The 18,023-nt window shown below is 36.9% G+C and overlaps 1 protein-coding gene across 1 annotated transcript; it reads left to right on the forward strand.

Moving 5' to 3' along the window:
- The first annotated feature begins 306 nt into the window (after positions 1-306).
- LOC114321356 (CRIB domain-containing protein RIC10) lies at positions 307-3,967 on the forward strand. The gene is made up of 5 exons (XM_028268515.2): positions 307-756; positions 1,041-1,217; positions 1,441-1,538; positions 1,703-1,805; positions 3,418-3,967. Exons 2-5 carry the CDS (start codon positions 1,160-1,162, stop codon positions 3,627-3,629), a joined length of 471 nt encoding a protein of 156 aa, XP_028124316.2. The 5' UTR covers positions 307-756; positions 1,041-1,159; the 3' UTR covers positions 3,630-3,967.
- Positions 3,968-18,023: the final 14,056 nt, after the last annotated feature.

Raw genomic sequence — 18,023 nt, forward strand, 5'->3', positions numbered from 1 at the left:
AATATACACTATAAAATACATAACATAATACACATCATTTGAAAGATGTGTAGCATAAAATTTTCCCTCAACTATTCTGAATAATATCTTTTTATTTATAATATTTTTAGTTTCTAACATTACTCTATAATAATAATAATATTAATAATAATAGTAGTAGTAGAGACATTCAAAAATGATACGTCCTTCTAATTTAAAAATCCTAAAAAAACACTAATAATGTAAATAAAAAAAATTAAGATTAAAACATTAGACACACACATCAATTAAAACTTTTTTAAAGATCCTAATCTTTTTTTTCTAGACGCATTTGACTCCATTCCCGGTCCCTCTCAGGCTCCTTCCTTCAAAACAAACCCCTCACCTTCTTTAGGTTAATTTTCGTGGCTGTCCCATCTCTTGTTTCTGTCTTCCTCCTCTTCACTTCTCTCTCTCTCCCTCTCTCTCTCTCTCTCTCCTCCTCCTCCTCCTCCTCCTCCTCCTCTCCGTGCAATCTACCATTTATCTTATCATCTCCATCTCCATCTCCATCTCCATCTCCATCTCCAACTCTTCATCAAGCCCAACATCATCATTTCCTCTAAGCTTGGGCCTTATTTGAATATTGTTTACATATACATCAACAACAGTTTTGAAGGGGAAAAAAAAAATTTGGGGAATAGTAAAATGCTTAAAGTAGCTAGAAGAGGAGGAGGAGGAGGAGGAGGAGGAGGTGCTTCTGCTTGTAACACCTCATCAACCTCTCTCTGAAAAAAGGTAAAAATGTTTACCCTCCAAGTTTTTCCTTCTTCTTTCATTTTTATTTGTTATTATACAGATGCCTTTAAGCATTGTGGTTATATTATATGCCCTCCACGTTGCATGATGCTTAGATGATACCAACCCCATTTCACAGGCAAACTGTTCCTATTCATGCCTTCTTTAATACTCTTAATATCCCCTTTTAATTTTTCTTGTTTTTGTTCTTTAATTTTGATGGGGAAAAGAGTAAAAAATTATTTATGAAAACCCACATTTTAAGTATGTTTGCTTTGTAACAGGCAAAGGAACCAACCAAACCAACTGTTCACAAACCTGTGGTGTTTGTGTTTCCTCCTCTATTGTGTCATATTTGTCTTAGAACAGGGCTAGCTCTTGGATTGGGATTGTAGTTTTCACCATGGCAACCAAAATCAAAGGTCTCTATAAAGGATTCAAGTACATCTCCCAAATCTTTGGTAATCTCTCTCTCTCTCTCTCTCTCATGTATGTAATTTGGGTTTATTTTCCCAGAAAAATCATGTATTTAAAAAGTTACCTTGAAATTCAATGTACTGTGAGTTATGGCCAGAATAAATCTGATCCATAGATTTCATTTTTTGGGTGCTTAATATTGCTGATATTTACCTCTGTAATCAAATTTTGGGGGGTTTTTAAATTTAATTTTTTTTTATTTGGTAGTTGTGAAGGAGCGTGAGATGGAAATTGGGTACCCAACAGATGTTAAACACGTGGCACATATTGGGTGGGATGGCCCTTCTGGTAGTGCACCAAGCTGGGTATGAATCCATTCCCAAATTAATGTCATTCTGTGTTGTGAAGCTTCTCTTTTTTGTTTTCTGAATCATTTCCTTGACTCTTCTCTGTTTTTCCTTTTCAATTTCCTCTAATCATAATTTTTTGTTATTTTTTATTTTTCTGTTTGTTTCTATGGAAAATGTAGATGAATGAGTTCAGGACTGCATCCGATTTCGCGGTAACATCTATTGGCAACCTCAATGAAACAAAAGGTTCCAGTTCTGCAATGTCCACATGGTCATCTCAAGGTTTGTTTCTCATCTCTTTTTTCATTGTTCTTTCATTTTCATCTTTCAATCCTCCAAGAACAAAGAATGTTTCTATGTAGTCCAAAAAAAGAAAAAAGAGAGATTAGTACGGACCGGTATGTCATTTGAGTAATTTGCTACTTGATGCAACTTATAATACTGGTTATAATTTATGATGCTAAAATAATTTAGTTAAAAAAGTTAATTATTAGAAAACAATAAGACTGGTGTTTTTAAATTTTACTTTTCAATAATTAATTGTTAATTTATAATAAATTGCACCAAAGGCATTCAAAATTGAAAGGCATGTGCCATGTTTTTAGTCAGACAAATGCCAACAAGGCCTTTTCACGGGTTGAAATGTTTATTTGAGAGAGAGAGAGAGAGAGAGATGAGAGGTTTGTCCTCTCATTGTGTGAAATTTGGAGCTAGTTTTGTAAGCTAGGAAGAAGGATACTTACATTATTTTCTTTCAAGAGGAAGAACCAAGTTTGGATCTTGTGTCACGAGGCAATGTTTCTATTGCTAGGGGAATCTATAACAGTACTTCCACGTATTATCTATAACATTCAATAAATAAAAAACAAATATTCACAAGATAGTATTTTGAATGCAAGTTGGAACTATTATCTATGTAAGTTGTACTTTGGTTTTATTTATTTATTTTTTATTTTTTATGAAGGGAAAATTACTTGACAGTTGCAGGTGGAGAAAATAATTACATAGGGGTGGTGGGTGCAACTTTTGTTTTGAAAAAATTGACAGGAAAAGTTGCACCCCAAACTCTTCTGTGATTATTTTTGTGGCTCGAGTAGTAATTCTCCCTTTTATGAATGCAATATATCCTTCCATCAAAAAAAAAAGAAGAGTATTTTGAATATTTTTCTGTGAAGTTTTGTGTACCTATTGTTTTTTTCTCAAGTTTGTAAACTGATGCCCCTAGAAAAAGTAAATATCTTGTAATCTTGCAAAATGATCATTTCATAGGAATGTTCATTCCTACGTTTGGTTTATTAAAAAAAATAATGAAAATACATTGTAAATAAAAATATCATTAAGTAAATAGTCTTTCCATTGAAATGCTTAGTTAAGCTTATGCTAATGTGCTCAAATTGGCACAAGTGAAATTGCTCTGTGCTATTTTTCAATCTTGATTTGTTGAATGAAAGGAGAAGTAAAGGGTAAGAAAAGGAAAAGTAAAAAGATGAAATAAGATAAGCTTATTCCCTACTTTTGTTTGCTTGGCTGAGAAAATAACATGAAAAATGAAAAATCATTTATTCAAAATCTTCAATTTTTTTTTTTTTTTTTTTTTTTTGGGGTGGGTGGGGTGGGGTGTTGGTTTGGTAATGCATAGAGAAATGAGTACAACTAGTTTCATTTCTTTCTTATTTGTTCCTTTTCCTTAACAAATCCAAGATCCATACATATAGATGATATCAATTCTTTGTTTTTTGACTCCTTTTCTTACCCAGTAAAGATGAAAATTTTCTTGTTGAGACACGACGGTATTTTTTGTTATTCACTCACTTTCCATGTTGTGGTTACTCTTTTGCATACACTTTTGTTTACACTTCTCATATTTTATTTTATTTTTTATTTTTTGCAATAGACTTTGAATCAATGTACCGGCAACCAGCAGCTGACATGTTCAAAGATGTTCCAGTCCCCCCCACAGACCTTCCCAACATTCCAAAAAAATCAAAGCGGAAGAAGATCAAATCAACTTCCTCCCCTAAATCGTCCACATCAAGATCATCACGAGCAGTAAAATCAAAGGCTAAAATAGTCGAGGACAATGCCAGAACTACAGAAGTGATGTAAAATTATTAACTTGCTGCCACGAATGGACAACTTTTCAACGCATGTATCAAAGATTCTGAAGTTCAGTTCCCTTTCTGTACTCGAGATATTCAATGACACAATGGCTTCAAAGAAAGTGAAGCCAGTTGAAAGGAAATATTTTTGTGTATATTTAGAAGAAGATTGTATTTGTTATGTGAGATTAACTTAAACACACAAATATTAGCGGAACTTAAGTGAGGAATCAGAGAGGCGAGACAAAAAGATGTATGAGATGTTCAACGGTGATAATGATTAGGGATGATGCAATTTTTTTGGGATTTACAACAAAGGAATAAAGATTGTAGAGAGTTGGATTATGTAGTTGTGCTGATTGAAAATTTAGCTAATTTTCAAACGATTTGGACCTGAACAGAAATGCCATGTTGATTTTTCATGTGTTTATACAATGTAAAACAACATTTTGAATCCTAGATTAACTACTTTTATGACTACAAACTGGGGCTTAATTCTTACTTGTTCTAATTTCACATTACACATAATATCGTTTTTGTTTTATATTTTTTCTTCTTAATAGAAACAACTGATATGCAAATCTCTTTTGGCAAACTGTTTTCGGAAACTATTTTTGAGAAAAAAAAACTTCGTGAATGCCCCTTTTTGTGATTAATTGTGTTAGGTTTTATTTCTTGACAATCCCGTTTGACAAAACTCCTTTCAGTTGTATTTCTTTTCGCACTTTTATTTCAGTGAGGCTATGAGTGTTTAGATGCGAATCCAACCCGAATTGTGCCATTCAGAGAAGTTTGTGATGCTAATGCTTTCAAGATTGCCACTTCGCTGATTATGACGGGGATCGAGCTGCCCGGTCAGCTCGCGGGGGTCCAGGGGGCAGCGCCCCTTGGCGGGTCCGGAGCAGCGCCACGGCGGGGTCGAGGGGCAGCGCCCCCGAAGCTAAATGCAAAAATGCATTCCAAGTTGCCTGTCCGCTCGAGCGGACATACCCGCGCTCGAGCGGAGAATCCCTGGTTCCAGCAGTTTTGGTCGCCTGCAAAAATACTGAGATGTGTGATTTCGCGCTCGAGCGGGCTTTCTGACGCTCGAGCGGACCTCTGTTATATCACACGCAGATTTTACTGAAGACGCTCGAGCGGGCTGTTGGGCGCTCGAGCGGAGATCGCGGGACAGATTCTATAAATTCGCGTGTTGGGTCAGATTTTAGGATTACTTCTCCAAATCTTCTTTTTGGTTTCTAGGGTTTATATCTGGGGATGCTTTGTGAGTTTTCTTTGATGTTTTATTGAGTATTCAACTCATGTTCTAAAGAGAGTACATCAAAGGTTGTGTTTTGTTCTACAAAAGAAAGTGTTGTTCTTCAGTTGTATATTCTGAAGAATTCGAGCCTGAAGCTGTGGTGGAATCCAGAGTGGCTCATCAGAAAGACAATTCCGTGGTGAAGATGGGGTTGGAAGAGGCACATAAAGGTTGGTTCAATTAGGCGTTGTGGATTCGCTAGGTAATTGAGAGTATACCTGTGTAATTCCTTTAATTCTTCTTAGTGGACTGTCTTGTGGCTGTTGCCCGTGGTTTTTTTTATCACAGTTGGAGGTGTCCAATTGTGGTTTTTTTCCACGTTAAATCGCTGTGTCTCTTTGTCTTGATTGTTTGATTGTTTGATTGAGATTGTTATATTCTGCTTAAAATTGATACATAATCACAAATCAACATCTAGGGGATTTCTAGATTTTTCAAATTGTTTTCTGAATATTTGTAGAGTGCTTCCAAACTTATTATTGATTTTTGGTTTCGAAAACACATAAACCGAAGTAATTGTCTAACTCTTGCTGATTTAAAAGTTGCTTACTTTAGATTTTATTTTGGTAAATAGCACAATTTAAGTGTTTTTTTTTTTTTTGGACATATTCTTGAAGGTTTCTATCATTTTCAATGCCAGCTTTTAATCCCCAAATCCTAGTCAAGTCTGAGATAGATGGGAAAAAAAGATAATTGAAGTCCAACAAAAGATCTGTGGAAACTCCATTAGATTGTAGCTTTGCCCCCTTGAAAGCTCAGTCTTGGCCATACTTATGGATTATGAGTAGATCAAATACATACAGATCATCATTTTGCTATATTTTAGAGCCAGTTGGCAAATTAGTGGCTCCCATTATCTCATCAGCTAAAACTACTACTGCTCTTGATTAAGGGTGGGCAACGGTTTATCCGAACCGTCCGAACCGTCCGAACTGCTCAAACCGCATATAAATGGGCGGTTTCGCAAACATAATGCAGGCGGATGCGGTTTGAAATATGACAAATTTGCCGGTTGCAAGTGGGTCGTGGGTTAAACCCGCAACCCGCAAAAACCGCCCGTACTTTACTTCTTCTTCTTCTTATTATTATTATTTTTTATATACCAACTTTGTAACTTTAACAGGAGCACCATTATGTTCTCTTATTTTTAAGTATTTCTCAACTTTCTTAATGTCGTAGAATTATCAAGTCCTAAACTTGGTTCCTTATATGATTTTCATTATTGACTCATTCACTTTTTCCTAATAAAATTTTCCTTCTTGTGGTCGATGGAGCTTCTAGTTTGATTATTGATTACTAAACTGACAATTCTAATTGAGTACAACTTTTAATGCATTGATATACATTTTTTAATGCATTAATATACATTTTTTTCATAGCAAAAATGCTAGTGTAAGGTCTCTTTGTTTTGAGTACTTTTATTTAATGCATTGATATTCAATTTTTATTTGTAAACTCATTAAAAAATTGTTGTCAAATGATCACAAATATATAAAATGAATCTGATGCCTAAATTCGATGGAAAAAAAAAAACTCAAAAATTTATTTTTAAAGAAAAAAATGTAAACCGCAAACCCCTCGCAACCACCCGCACATCTGCAAACCCTATCTGCACAAACCGTAAACCGCACTTCGGGCGGTTGCGGGTTGACTTTTTTCCAAACTGCATAGATGTGGGCGGGTCAAAACCGAACCGCAAACCGCACAAAACCAATCCGCGAGCACCCCTACTCTTGATGCCTCCAAACCTCCAAACACCTTTCCTGTGCTCTGTTTTCCCAGAAAATAAAAATTTAGGATTAATTTTACTTTTATCTTTTAAATTATCATGATTTTTTTGGATAAATTATAAATACATTCTCAAAATTTTGGTTGAAACACGAATTATTCCTTATGATTTTGAAAATTGCATCTAGTCTTTTCAAGTTTCAATACACATAACAAATGACCTCATTTATTAATAAATTAAGTAAATTAATAGCTTTTAATGTTATCAAAATAAATTTCAATTAAAACTATTTAAGTAATTTTATTGTTATATAATAGAGTAATTAGAAATATTTTTGTGAATATTTAGAAGAAGATTGTATTTATTTTATTATTGTTAGGAGCTATTTGTAATTTATCCTTATTTTTTCTATTTCATCTATTAGTCCGTAAAAAAATTTCAGCTTATATGCTCCAATTGTAAGTAGTCTGTCCAAATCAATAACTGTTAAAACATAGTCAGATAACTTTATAATATGAACAGCATGAATTATACAACCAAATGCACATCTTATATATTCATCGCCCTATATTAGAAAACTTACCAAATACTCATAATCTTCTCCATCCCTCGTTTCAAAATAATGAATAAAAAAAAATTATGTTTAATTGTATGGTTTAAATTGCGTTTTGATGCAGTATCGTTAATTGAATCATATGAACTCAATTCAAAAATTGTCATTTGTTAATGTGTGTGTGTTTTTTTTTTTTTTCAAAAAAATGAAATACATTTCAAAATTTTTGAATACACAAAAAAATTATTTTCACTTGTTTTTAAAACAAGTTTTTACTTTCTCCTTCAACCCACCACCTTTGGCTCAACCACCGCCACCACTGACCACCACCTCCCCACCATCGATGGGCGGGTGACGAGCTCCGGCCAACCTTGTGTCTTCCAACAACATCAGACCACTAACTTTGGCAGACACGTTCGGCTACTCGTCACTACTGGTCACCATATCCATCCACCCACCATCTCCGATTACCAAATTCGACCACTTATTAAATATATTTCTTTGTTTTTATTTTTATATGTTTTCAAAATATTTTTATATATCAAACAAGTTTTTTATTTTTGTTTTTTATAAAAATAAAGGAAAACGTGTTTCTTATTTTTTCTAAACTAAAACCTGAAAACATTAACAAACGAGGCCAAACTAAATAAATGATTATTAGTTTAGGGATGAAATAATTTTTTTCTAAAAGTAACGATAGTTTAAGAAATAAAAATAAAATTAATTAAAAAAAAAAAAAACACTGAACACTCACGTGTTTGGATTTTGTTTTTGGGTGGTTGATCTGTATATTGTCGTTGGTACAAAGGTTTTGCTCCTAGGACTAGTGTGGGTAATAATTTCAATGGTCACTCAACTACCACTAAGAGCATTCACAGTGGAACTATTAACGATAGTGTTAGTGTCAGTTGTTAAATTTTAATTAGCAATGTTTGTTAGGTGGTGTAATGGAGCTGTTAAGGGTAGTATTAGTCCACTTCGTTAGTATCAAGTGTTAGTGTGTTTGTTATCTGCAGCGAGTGTTTTAGCTAGCGGGAGAGGACATTTTTTTGTCTTACCGGTTGACCGGTCAACGGAAATATATATATATTTTTTCTTTTTGGGATTTTTTTTTGGACATGAAATTTAATTTTGGACTTGAAATTTTTGATTAAACTAAATTATTTACTTATTTTATTTATTATATATACATATATATATATATATATTTAACACACACCATAACACACCGCTCAACACATCTATTGCACTACCACTCATTCTCTAAAATTAACAAACTCTTAACACATTTTAACAAACATTTTTAGGCCCCACTTTTATTACTTTTTGTCATATAATACACACATTAATACATTTTTTTAACCATCCCATTGTGGAGGCCCTAAGTCTTATTGCTTTTATTTGTATATTGAGGACCCATAAAGCTCATCAAATTAATTGGACGTTCAATTACAACTAGAATTAATTTGGATTGTACAAATCAATCTTTTTAAGGCTGGAGAAATGACAAGGAATTCTTATTATTTGGTATATATTAAAAAAGTCAAAAAGTTACTATTTTATTTAAATCATATTATCTTATTTAAGTCACATTACTTCTCTATAATATCACTTCAAACCTAACTCATACCCAATCTATATTTCATAAAAAATCAAAAAGTACACTTATTTAAAACATCCCAAACCAACCCTAATTTTAAGCAGGCAAAGAAGAAATGACTTGAGGACTTTTACCTGGATATTATGAGTCCAAATCATTTACAGTGATTTCAAAATATATTTTTTTAAATGATTGAGATTTAATTTTATAAAAATTAAAAATATAACAGTCATTTTATTTTTCTGCTCCCAAATCCTAATTTCATATAAAAAATCACTCCAAAATTATATTTAAAAAAATTACTTTAAAGCAGTGGCAACAAGGGGGTTGTGGGCAGTGGCCACCGCCTCCCAAACTTTTGAAAATTTACAATTTTACCATCTAATTTTGAATATTTATAAAAATTTTGCATTTTGGTCTCTTCAAAATTTATGTAATTCTACTTCAAACCCTCCAAAATCTAATTAGTTTTACTCTTTTGCTACTTTAAATTTTGAAAATTTTCATTATTTTCATGCAATTTTTAGTATTTATAAAATAAATTAGTATTTTATCCACCCCAAACCTTTGAAAAATCTCATTACTTTCATGTAATTTTGAGTATTTATAAAATAAATTAATATTTTGGTTTCTAAAATCTAAATAATCTTAGTTTAATTTTTTTTAAATCTAAATAATTTTGTTTTGACCCCTTTGCACAATTTCCGCATCGGCAATTGCTTTAAAAGTTCTGAACTCAATAATGTTACTAACATCTTGTGCAAAAGTTTCACCTACCTTCGTCTTCACTAAAGAATAATGTTTGGGAGTTTTAATTTGAGAACTCTAATACAGCTCTAATGATGTGGATAGTGCCCATGTGAAGGTGGAACCCACACTCCTCTCTCTATCCCTCTCTACTCTCTCTCTTCCACCTCATTAGAGTTTTATTTAGAACTCTAATATTAGAATTATGTATCATTACTGTCCACTAAATTGGTAGACTCTTACCCTATATCTCATTTTGAGTTGTGTACTCTTAGCACACATTTCTTAATCACAAAACCTCTATAGTGTCCACCACACACTGCTGCAAAACTAATCTGAAACAATTCATCAAACTGCATCAATTTCCATCCCTAAGATCAGTGTAGTCATCTCATTTCAAAAGGCATGAAAAATGGTATTCAAATCATTGTTCTCCATGTATTTATCTTTTTTTTTGGTTCTCCATGTATTTATCTATTTTTGTTTTTGTTTTTATCTTTATTTGTTGAAATTGTAGAAGATAAAAGCGACCATTTATAGCACCTGCAATGCAACAATTCTGAATTCATTTTAGCTCAGAATGCCACCTCTGTTTGCAGTTCAAGAGCCAACTACTGATATTCCTTTAATGGATGCAAATAATTTCTTGTTGGAACTTGTTAAATGAAGTGGGGTTGTTCATTCAAAATTTTCTATGAACTTCAAAATAAAAATAAATAAATGAAATGGGGGAAGCTTGAGCTGATATTTTCAAGTGTTAGGTTAGGTTTCATTTTATCTTAATTTTTAGTTAACACTTCAAGTCTCCAACCCTTTATTCCTCTAACTAGAGCATAGGCAATCAAATAAAACCAAATGGTCATGAATTTCAATCTGTAAATTGCAAAGCACACAATCTGAGTTATCAATCAATTCTTGAATCAATCTCTTGTGTTAAGCCTGTTTAATATGCATAGCCAAAATATAAATGCCCACTTCATCCATAGGGAATCAGCCTTTTGACTCAAAGCCCAAACAATATCTCAACACACTTCATCATAGCCTTATTTTACTGTTATTCTTTCTAGGTACTATTTGTAATGTTTTGCATTATACTAAACTTCATATGCAAATGTTTTCATTTATAGTATCCCTCCACTATTTGTAATCTGCATAGCTTGAATTATTTAATTCAGTTCTTTTCAATATAATAACTAGAGTTGCTTGAAGAAATATTAATGTGTTTACATATATCCATGTATCAATGAACTAACCACTTATAAGATAAATACTGTTTATCACCAACAAATAACGTGTGTATATGTAGGAGACACATATTTAAAAAAGAGTTGGATGGTAGAATTCATCATTCCAAATCACAAGCAAAGTAAGAGGTGAAAAATTTTAATAAAATGTTTTGGTGATATATCACTTATACACGATACTATAGGTAACACACTGTGTAAATGCTATTTGTAATTGGATCTAATAATTATGAAAGTTATTTGAAGCTGTTAGAAAGAATTGAAATAATTTATAGCAGTTATCATGTTTTGAGAATATTTTTTAGAAAAAAAAATTTATGTGACATTTACATAGATTTTTATTTTATATATTAGTATAGATTAATTATTATATATTGAATAAAGTGACCACTCACATACTTGAAATTTTTAAATAAGCATGAATTTTAAATAATGATCGTTGGGCCCGAGTGCTGCACAACATGGATTCTGCAATAACTTTCAAACAAATTGGGTCTTCACACAATTGTAAATTGGGAGCTAGCTTTGATATATACTTTGTCAAAATTGAGGTCCAATCTTAATGATTGGGCTCACTTTGTGAATTTTTACTTTTGGGCCATCCTAAGTACAATGATGGTTTACTAGTAAAGTGTGGGACTAATTACACTTGCTATTTTGTATTTTCATTTAAATATAAGTTCGATCTCTTTATTTTCAATTAATAACTTCATATATTTTAAGTAAAATTATAATGTCACTCTTCTTTCCATCTAGCATTAATAAGGCTAACAAGAATTAACAACTAAAAGACCAAAATGAAATTTTAGTGAAAGTACAATAATCAAAGTAAGATTTTGTTAAATATGTAAAAACTAGAGTAAGATTTTGATGAAAGTGAACGGATGTTAACAATACTAGAAGACATTGAGTGTAACTTACATAACTAGTTCTATCAGCCTTATTAACGTTAGATGGACATAAAGGTAATTTTGCAACTTGACTTAAAAAGTAAAAGATTATCTATCACAATCGAAAGTAATGCGATCGAAGTAAGATTTTTTTATAAAAATGTAAAGGTGCTAAATATAGTTAATCTTAAATTGTGATTTGTATTGCATTGTATATGTAAATATTGTGCCGTTTATTTGAAACTATTAATGAATTGTAACATTTTGAAACGGTTTCCATAGGATAATTCACCTTGGACCTTCGATATATATACTAAAATTTGTACATACCTACACGGATGTACTTATAATTTGCAGTTATTGATGTATAATTACAAAGCGGTTACTGTGGGGATATAATTTTTGAATGACAACACGTGGCCGGGGTGGTACCGAAGTGCCTGCCGAGGTGCTACATGTCCTGGACATGACGCCGAGATAATCTCAGCTAGGCCGAAGTTATCTGCGAAGATACCGGAATTCAGGATAAGTGGACAAGGGACAAGGGTCCTAGAATGAGAGAGGACTTCAGTTTGGATAAAGATAAGACTCTTAGAAAGTTTATCCCAATCTAACTGGGAGTCCAGGATTAGCATTGAGCCAGAGTCTATTAAAGCTAGGCTTCTGTTGGCATTGGGTCAGTGTTGGCTATAAAAGAGAGGCACCCTCGTGGGTCTAAGGTACGCTTTTGGTATTCTGAATAGTGAGTTAAGCACTTTTGCTATCTTTGAAAGATAACTGACTTGATCGTTAGAGTGCCCCCGAGTGGACGAATCACCGCCGAAGTCTTTTTCTTTCTGTGACAGGTCGTTCGGGCGTGATCTATTCTGCCGGTGTTATCCAACTGAGTACCTGTTTGGCAATGTGATATGAAAATAACATACACAGTTTGACGCCGTCTGTGGGAACGAAAGAAGAATAGATGGTCAACGACGGAAAAAAAAGAAAAGGTTGAGGACGACATCCCTACTGGGAGTGGTAAGCACATTGACCCTAACGTGGAGGAGGATAACTGCAACGAATAAACTCGGGAATAGAATCCCGGAGAGAAAGACGTCGGCAAGGAAGGCGACGTACCAAAGAAATCAGACCGAAGCGGGTATTATAACGAGGACGACCTCCAAGTATGGAAAGATAGATGCCTACGGAGGGACGGAGAGATGAGGGGAATGACGAACAAATTGGCAGACCTACAATCGGTCGTCAATTTCATGATGCAGAATAACGTCATGCAGCCACCGCTCTCGTTACAAGACACGCCAATTCCAGCGGCCAAAACAATGCCTAGAAGGGAGGGCAGAAAACAGTCCCTGTAGCCCCCCAGCACACCAGGACCAATGAACACTCTCACTGGCCTTCCAGGGAGGTCGGGCAAGGAGAGTTAATGAAGAGAGATTCACGGAGGACGCATCGTACCAAAGAAGTTGAACCCAAAGAACATCGGCATGTTCAAGGGAAGGAACTCTGTTTCGACGCAACTAACAGAGAAAGGTCCAAGAGGACTCACAATGACACCGGAAACAATGCTCCGAAAAGGCTAAAATCCGGAGATAGCCGAGCTCTTGGACGGACCAAGGAGGATTTGAGGGATTACATCCAGAGGAAGCAACAAGATGCCAAGGTAACCTCTCCGGTCAAGCCGAGACCGCCGTTTTCGGTAGAACTAGATGAATTTGAATCCCCAAAGAAGTTCCACATGCCGAGGTTCCAGATATACGACAGTAAGTCAGACCCTAACTTTCACGTTGGCTTGTACCTGAACTCAATGGCACTGTACACCGAGAACGAGCCGCTGCTCTGCAAAGTGTTCCCCTCATCCTTTAGGGAGATTGCATCAGAATGGTTTCACAAGTTGCCGAAAGGAACTGTGAAAAGCTAGGAAGGCTAAGCCAAGATGTTCGTGGCTAGGTTTGTGACAAACAAACTACAGTCGTTAAGGGTGGACTCCCTGATGGCTTTAGGATAGACGAGGATGAAAGCTTCAGGGCTTATTCCAAGAGGTATTATGAGGTATTCAACCGAATACTAGCATGCAACCAAGAGGTAGCGGTCGTGTCTTTTAAGAACGGCTTGAAAGATGATTGTTTGCTTCGAAAATCATTGGCAAAAACACTGCCAAAAAGTATAGAGGAATTAATGGCCGGAATAGAGAAGTATGCCAGAGCCGTGAAGGACATGCCAGGGACAAAGGCGTCAAAACAAGAGGAGAGAAACGGCTCGCCGAAGTGAGGCCGAGGTAATGACGGATACAATAAGCTAGAGATAGGATTAAGGGCTGCGCAGGCAGTCACAACCGTATTCCGAATCCCGGTTTACAACGTCTTGGAGAAAATCCGAAATCAACCTTTTTACAGAGCACAAGTAAGGGTTCCAGGCGAATTTATGGGAAGAAGCCTTGGCAAGCACTGTGCATACCATAATGAAGATGGACATTTGACTAAGGGTTGCAGAGCCCTGAAGGCACATCTGGAAGACTTGGTAAGACAAGGTCATTTAAGGGACCTTGTAGACGAGGCCGAGACAAGGGAAGAGCAAGAAAGACTGCCTCAGGCACCGACAGCACCGCCTCCTCCAGCACCACAACTGTAGGCAGACGGACCTCGAGTGATTAATGTGATTCACTCGAAGGTCAATGAGAACGAAATACGTGGGGAAACTCAGAAGGTAAAGCACTTGCAGCATGTGTACCAGGTCTGGCAGAAAAGACCTAGGGCAGACGAGTGCCAGGGACCAGTGGTGTCATTTACTGAAGACGACCTAGAGATGGTACAGCATCCACACAACTATGCCTTGGTAATATCCCTCTAGATTGGAGAATGCCAAGTGAAGCGCATCTTAATTGACCAGGGCAGCTCCTGTGACATCATATATGTCAGGTGTTACAAGGAGCTTGGCCTTCACCAAGATGATCTGGAGCAGTCCAATGGCCCAATGGTTCGGTTCAACGAAACGCCAACATGGCCCTTGGGAGCAGCAAGTTTGGAAGTACAGGCTGGCACCAAGAAAGTGAAAACAGAATTCACAATAATTGACACTCCCTTCCCTTATAATGCTATCTTGGGAAGGCCATGGCTGCACGCAATGGGAGGTGTTCCCTCAACATTGCACCAGCTGTTGCGATTCCCAACAGAGCATGGAATCGAGAAGGTCAGAGGGGATCAGGTGCAGGCAAAGAATTGCTCCATGGCAGTAATGAAATTCACCTGCAACATACGAGAAGCAGAAATAGCAGAGATCGAGAATGAGGACATAGAAGTCCTAGATGATGTCGGCAAAGAGCCAGTCGAGAAGAGTTATGAGGCCCTGAAGAAAATCCTTGTCCAGTAAGGAGATGAAGAGCGCTTCTTCCTTCTCGGCTCAGGCTTGGCCGAGAAAGAGAAAAAAGAGCTAGAGGCGTTCTTGAGAGAAAACATTGAGGTGTTTGCCTGGACGCCGTACGAGATGCCTGGCATTGACCCCGATGTCACCTGCCATAGACTGAATGTGGACAGGTAGGCCAAACCTGTCATCCAGCAAGCAAGGAGGCCTACGTTGATGTATGTGGAGGCAGTAGAAGAGGAAGTGGATAAACTTCTAGAGGCCAGGGCTATTCGAGAGGTAAATTACCCGACATGGTTATCAAACACGGTTGTAGTAAAGAAAAAGAATAGAAAGTGGAGGGTCTGCGTAGACTTCACCAGCCTAAACAAAGCTTGTCCCAAATACAGTTTCCCACTACCCAAGATTGACCAATTGATGGATGCCACTTCAGGGCATGGAAGGATGAGTTTCCTAGATGAGGAGAAGACTGCATTCATCACCCCAAAAGGGCTGTATTGCTATAGAGTGATGCATTTCGGGCTAAAAATACAGGAGTAACTTACCAGAGACTGGTGACCAAGATATTTAGGCATCTAATAGGCAGAACAGTGGAGGTATACATAGATGACATGGTCGTGAAGACTAAGGAACTTGAGGATCATCTGGAAGACTTAAAGGCAGTTTTTGACATCCTTAGAATATATCGACTACGACTCAATGCATCAAAGTGCGCATTTGGAGTTGGGTCTGGTAAGTTCTTAGAATACTTGGTTACCAGAAGGGACATTGAGGCTAGCTCGGATTAGATCAAGGCCATTTTGGAGTTAAAAAGCCCAACGTCGGCAAAACAAGTGCAGATACTAACTGGAAGGGCTACAACCCTAAACAGATTCATAAGCAGAAGTTCTGACAAATGTAAACCTTTCTTCAACTTAGTGAAAAAATCCATAGACTTCTTATGGACCGAAGAGTGCGAAGTTGCCTTGGACGACTTGAAGAAGTATTTGACCATAGCTCCAGTTCTCTCAAATCCAGTACCAAGAGAGGAGCTGTTCTTATACTTGGCAGTTTCAGAGCATGCAGTGAGTGCAGTAGTAATCAGAGAAGAAAATGGAGAGCAAAGGGCAGTTTACTATGTGAGTAAAACCCTAGCTGATGCGGAAACCAGATACCTACCCTTAGAGAAGCTAACACTGGCTTTAGTAATGGCTTCCATGAAGCTGAATCATTACTTTCAAGCCCACAAAATTATGGTGTTAACTGAGCATCTCTTGAAGTCCCTATTGCGGCAGGGAGATCTGACAGGTAGGATAGCCAGATGGACAGTGGTGTTGAGCCAATATGACCTGGAATTCAGATTCAAAACAACAATCAAAGGCCAAGTTTTGGCCGACTTCGTGGCCAAGTTCACACTAGGTGCCATCATACATCGGGCTCCGCTGAGCCGAGGTCTAGGTAAACAAGGAGAAACCTAGTTGGGGATAGCCAAACAGAGGAAAGGGGAGAAACTCAGGCCCTGTAGTATTTACATTGGCGACTTCTTCCGTCTGTTCGTTGACGGAGTTCAGACCGATAAGGAGCGGGGACAGGAGTAGTGCTAGTATCACCGGATGGACAGATGCTTGAACAATCTATTCATTTGGGGTTTAAGGCCTCAAACAACGAGGCAGAGTATGAAGCCTTGATCGAAGGGTTGAAATTGGCAGCAGCAATGGAAGCCGACGAGGTGATGGTCTTCTATGACTCCTAGTTTATCGTCAACCAAGCAACAGGCGAATACGCAGCCTGAGATGAGAGAATGGTGGCCTATGTAAAAGAAGTGGGTAGACTGATGGCATTGTTCCAAAATTGCCGACTACAGCAAATAGGCCAAGATGACAACAGCCATGCTGATGCCTTGGCCAACCTGGCTAGTGCAATGAAACTAGGAGAGACAAAGACAATAATGGTTAAATACTTGCCAGGTCCAAGTGTAGAACCATTGAACACAGAGCATGAAGCAATGTGTGTGGATATAGGACCATGTTGGATGGATGCACTAATAGTATTCCTTAAAGTGGGAACACTGCCAGATGATCATAAAGAAGCACACAAAATCAGACTGAAGTCGGCAAGATTCAGTCTGACGGCAGAAGGGCATCTCTACAGAAGATTTTTTAGTGGACCCCTTTTCAGGTGTGTGCATCCTTCACAAGTTGGGGACTTCTTGTATGAGATACATGAAAAAGTATGTGGAAGCTACACAGGGGGAAGGTCACTTGCTCATAGGGCTATTACTCAGGGGTACTGATGGCCCTATATGCAGAAAGATGTTGAAGTCTATGTCAGAAAATGTGAGAAGTGTCAGAGGTTTGCACTCTTGATACACCAACTAGCAGCAGATTTGAACCCAGTGGCCAGTCCTTGGCCATTTGCCTAATGGGGCATGGATCTTGTTGGACAGCTGCCTCAGGCAACTGGACAAAGGAAGTACCTACTAGTGACAACAGATTACTTCACCAAGGCGGTAGAAGCTGAACCCCTTGCAAAGATTCGAGATTTTGATGTAAAGAGCTTCATATGGAAGAACATCATCACCAGGTTCGGGATCCCAAGGGCAATAATAGCAGACAATGGTACACAGTTTGACAGTAAGCTAATCAAGAGCTTTTGTGCAAAGTACAAGATCAAGAATTACTATTCCACTCTGTCACAACCCAAACCCGCCCCTACGGGTTTAGCACCGTAACCGGCCAGTAATCCGAGATTACCGAAGGCCTGCTTAACAGTGAAACAGTAATACAGAGTACAGGGGCTGGTGGAAGGCAAAACAGTAATTAAAAGATGTCCAATGAGCTATGGCAGTTTGTATGCAAAAAGACTTTTCATAACATATTCACATTCAGGCCTCGTTTGGGAACAGGCTAATTTAGTAACTTTTTGGCTATTTGGCTAAAAAGATAGGTAAAAAAAACTTGTATGTTTGGGATGACTTTTTGACTAATTACGAAAAGATGTGC

The sequence above is a fragment of the Camellia sinensis genome, chromosome 9 (assembly GCF_055761805.1).
Source record: "Camellia sinensis isolate YWXY chromosome 9, ASM5576180v1, whole genome shotgun sequence".
NCBI lineage: Eukaryota > Viridiplantae > Streptophyta > Magnoliopsida > Ericales > Theaceae > Camellia > Camellia sinensis.

Bases quoted from the DNA above. Each gene is read 5' to 3' on its own strand.
- LOC114321356 (XM_028268515.2), top strand. From the start codon at position 1,160: ATGGCAACCAAAATCAAAGGTCTCTATAAAGGATTCAAGTACATCTCC. The intron at 1,218-1,440 runs GTAATCTCTCTC...TTTATTTGGTAG, and splicing joins GTACATCTCCCAAATCTTTG to TTGTGAAGGAGCGTGAGATG. The intron at 1,806-3,417 runs GTTTGTTTCTCA...TTTTTGCAATAG, and splicing joins GTCCACATGGTCATCTCAAG to ACTTTGAATCAATGTACCGG.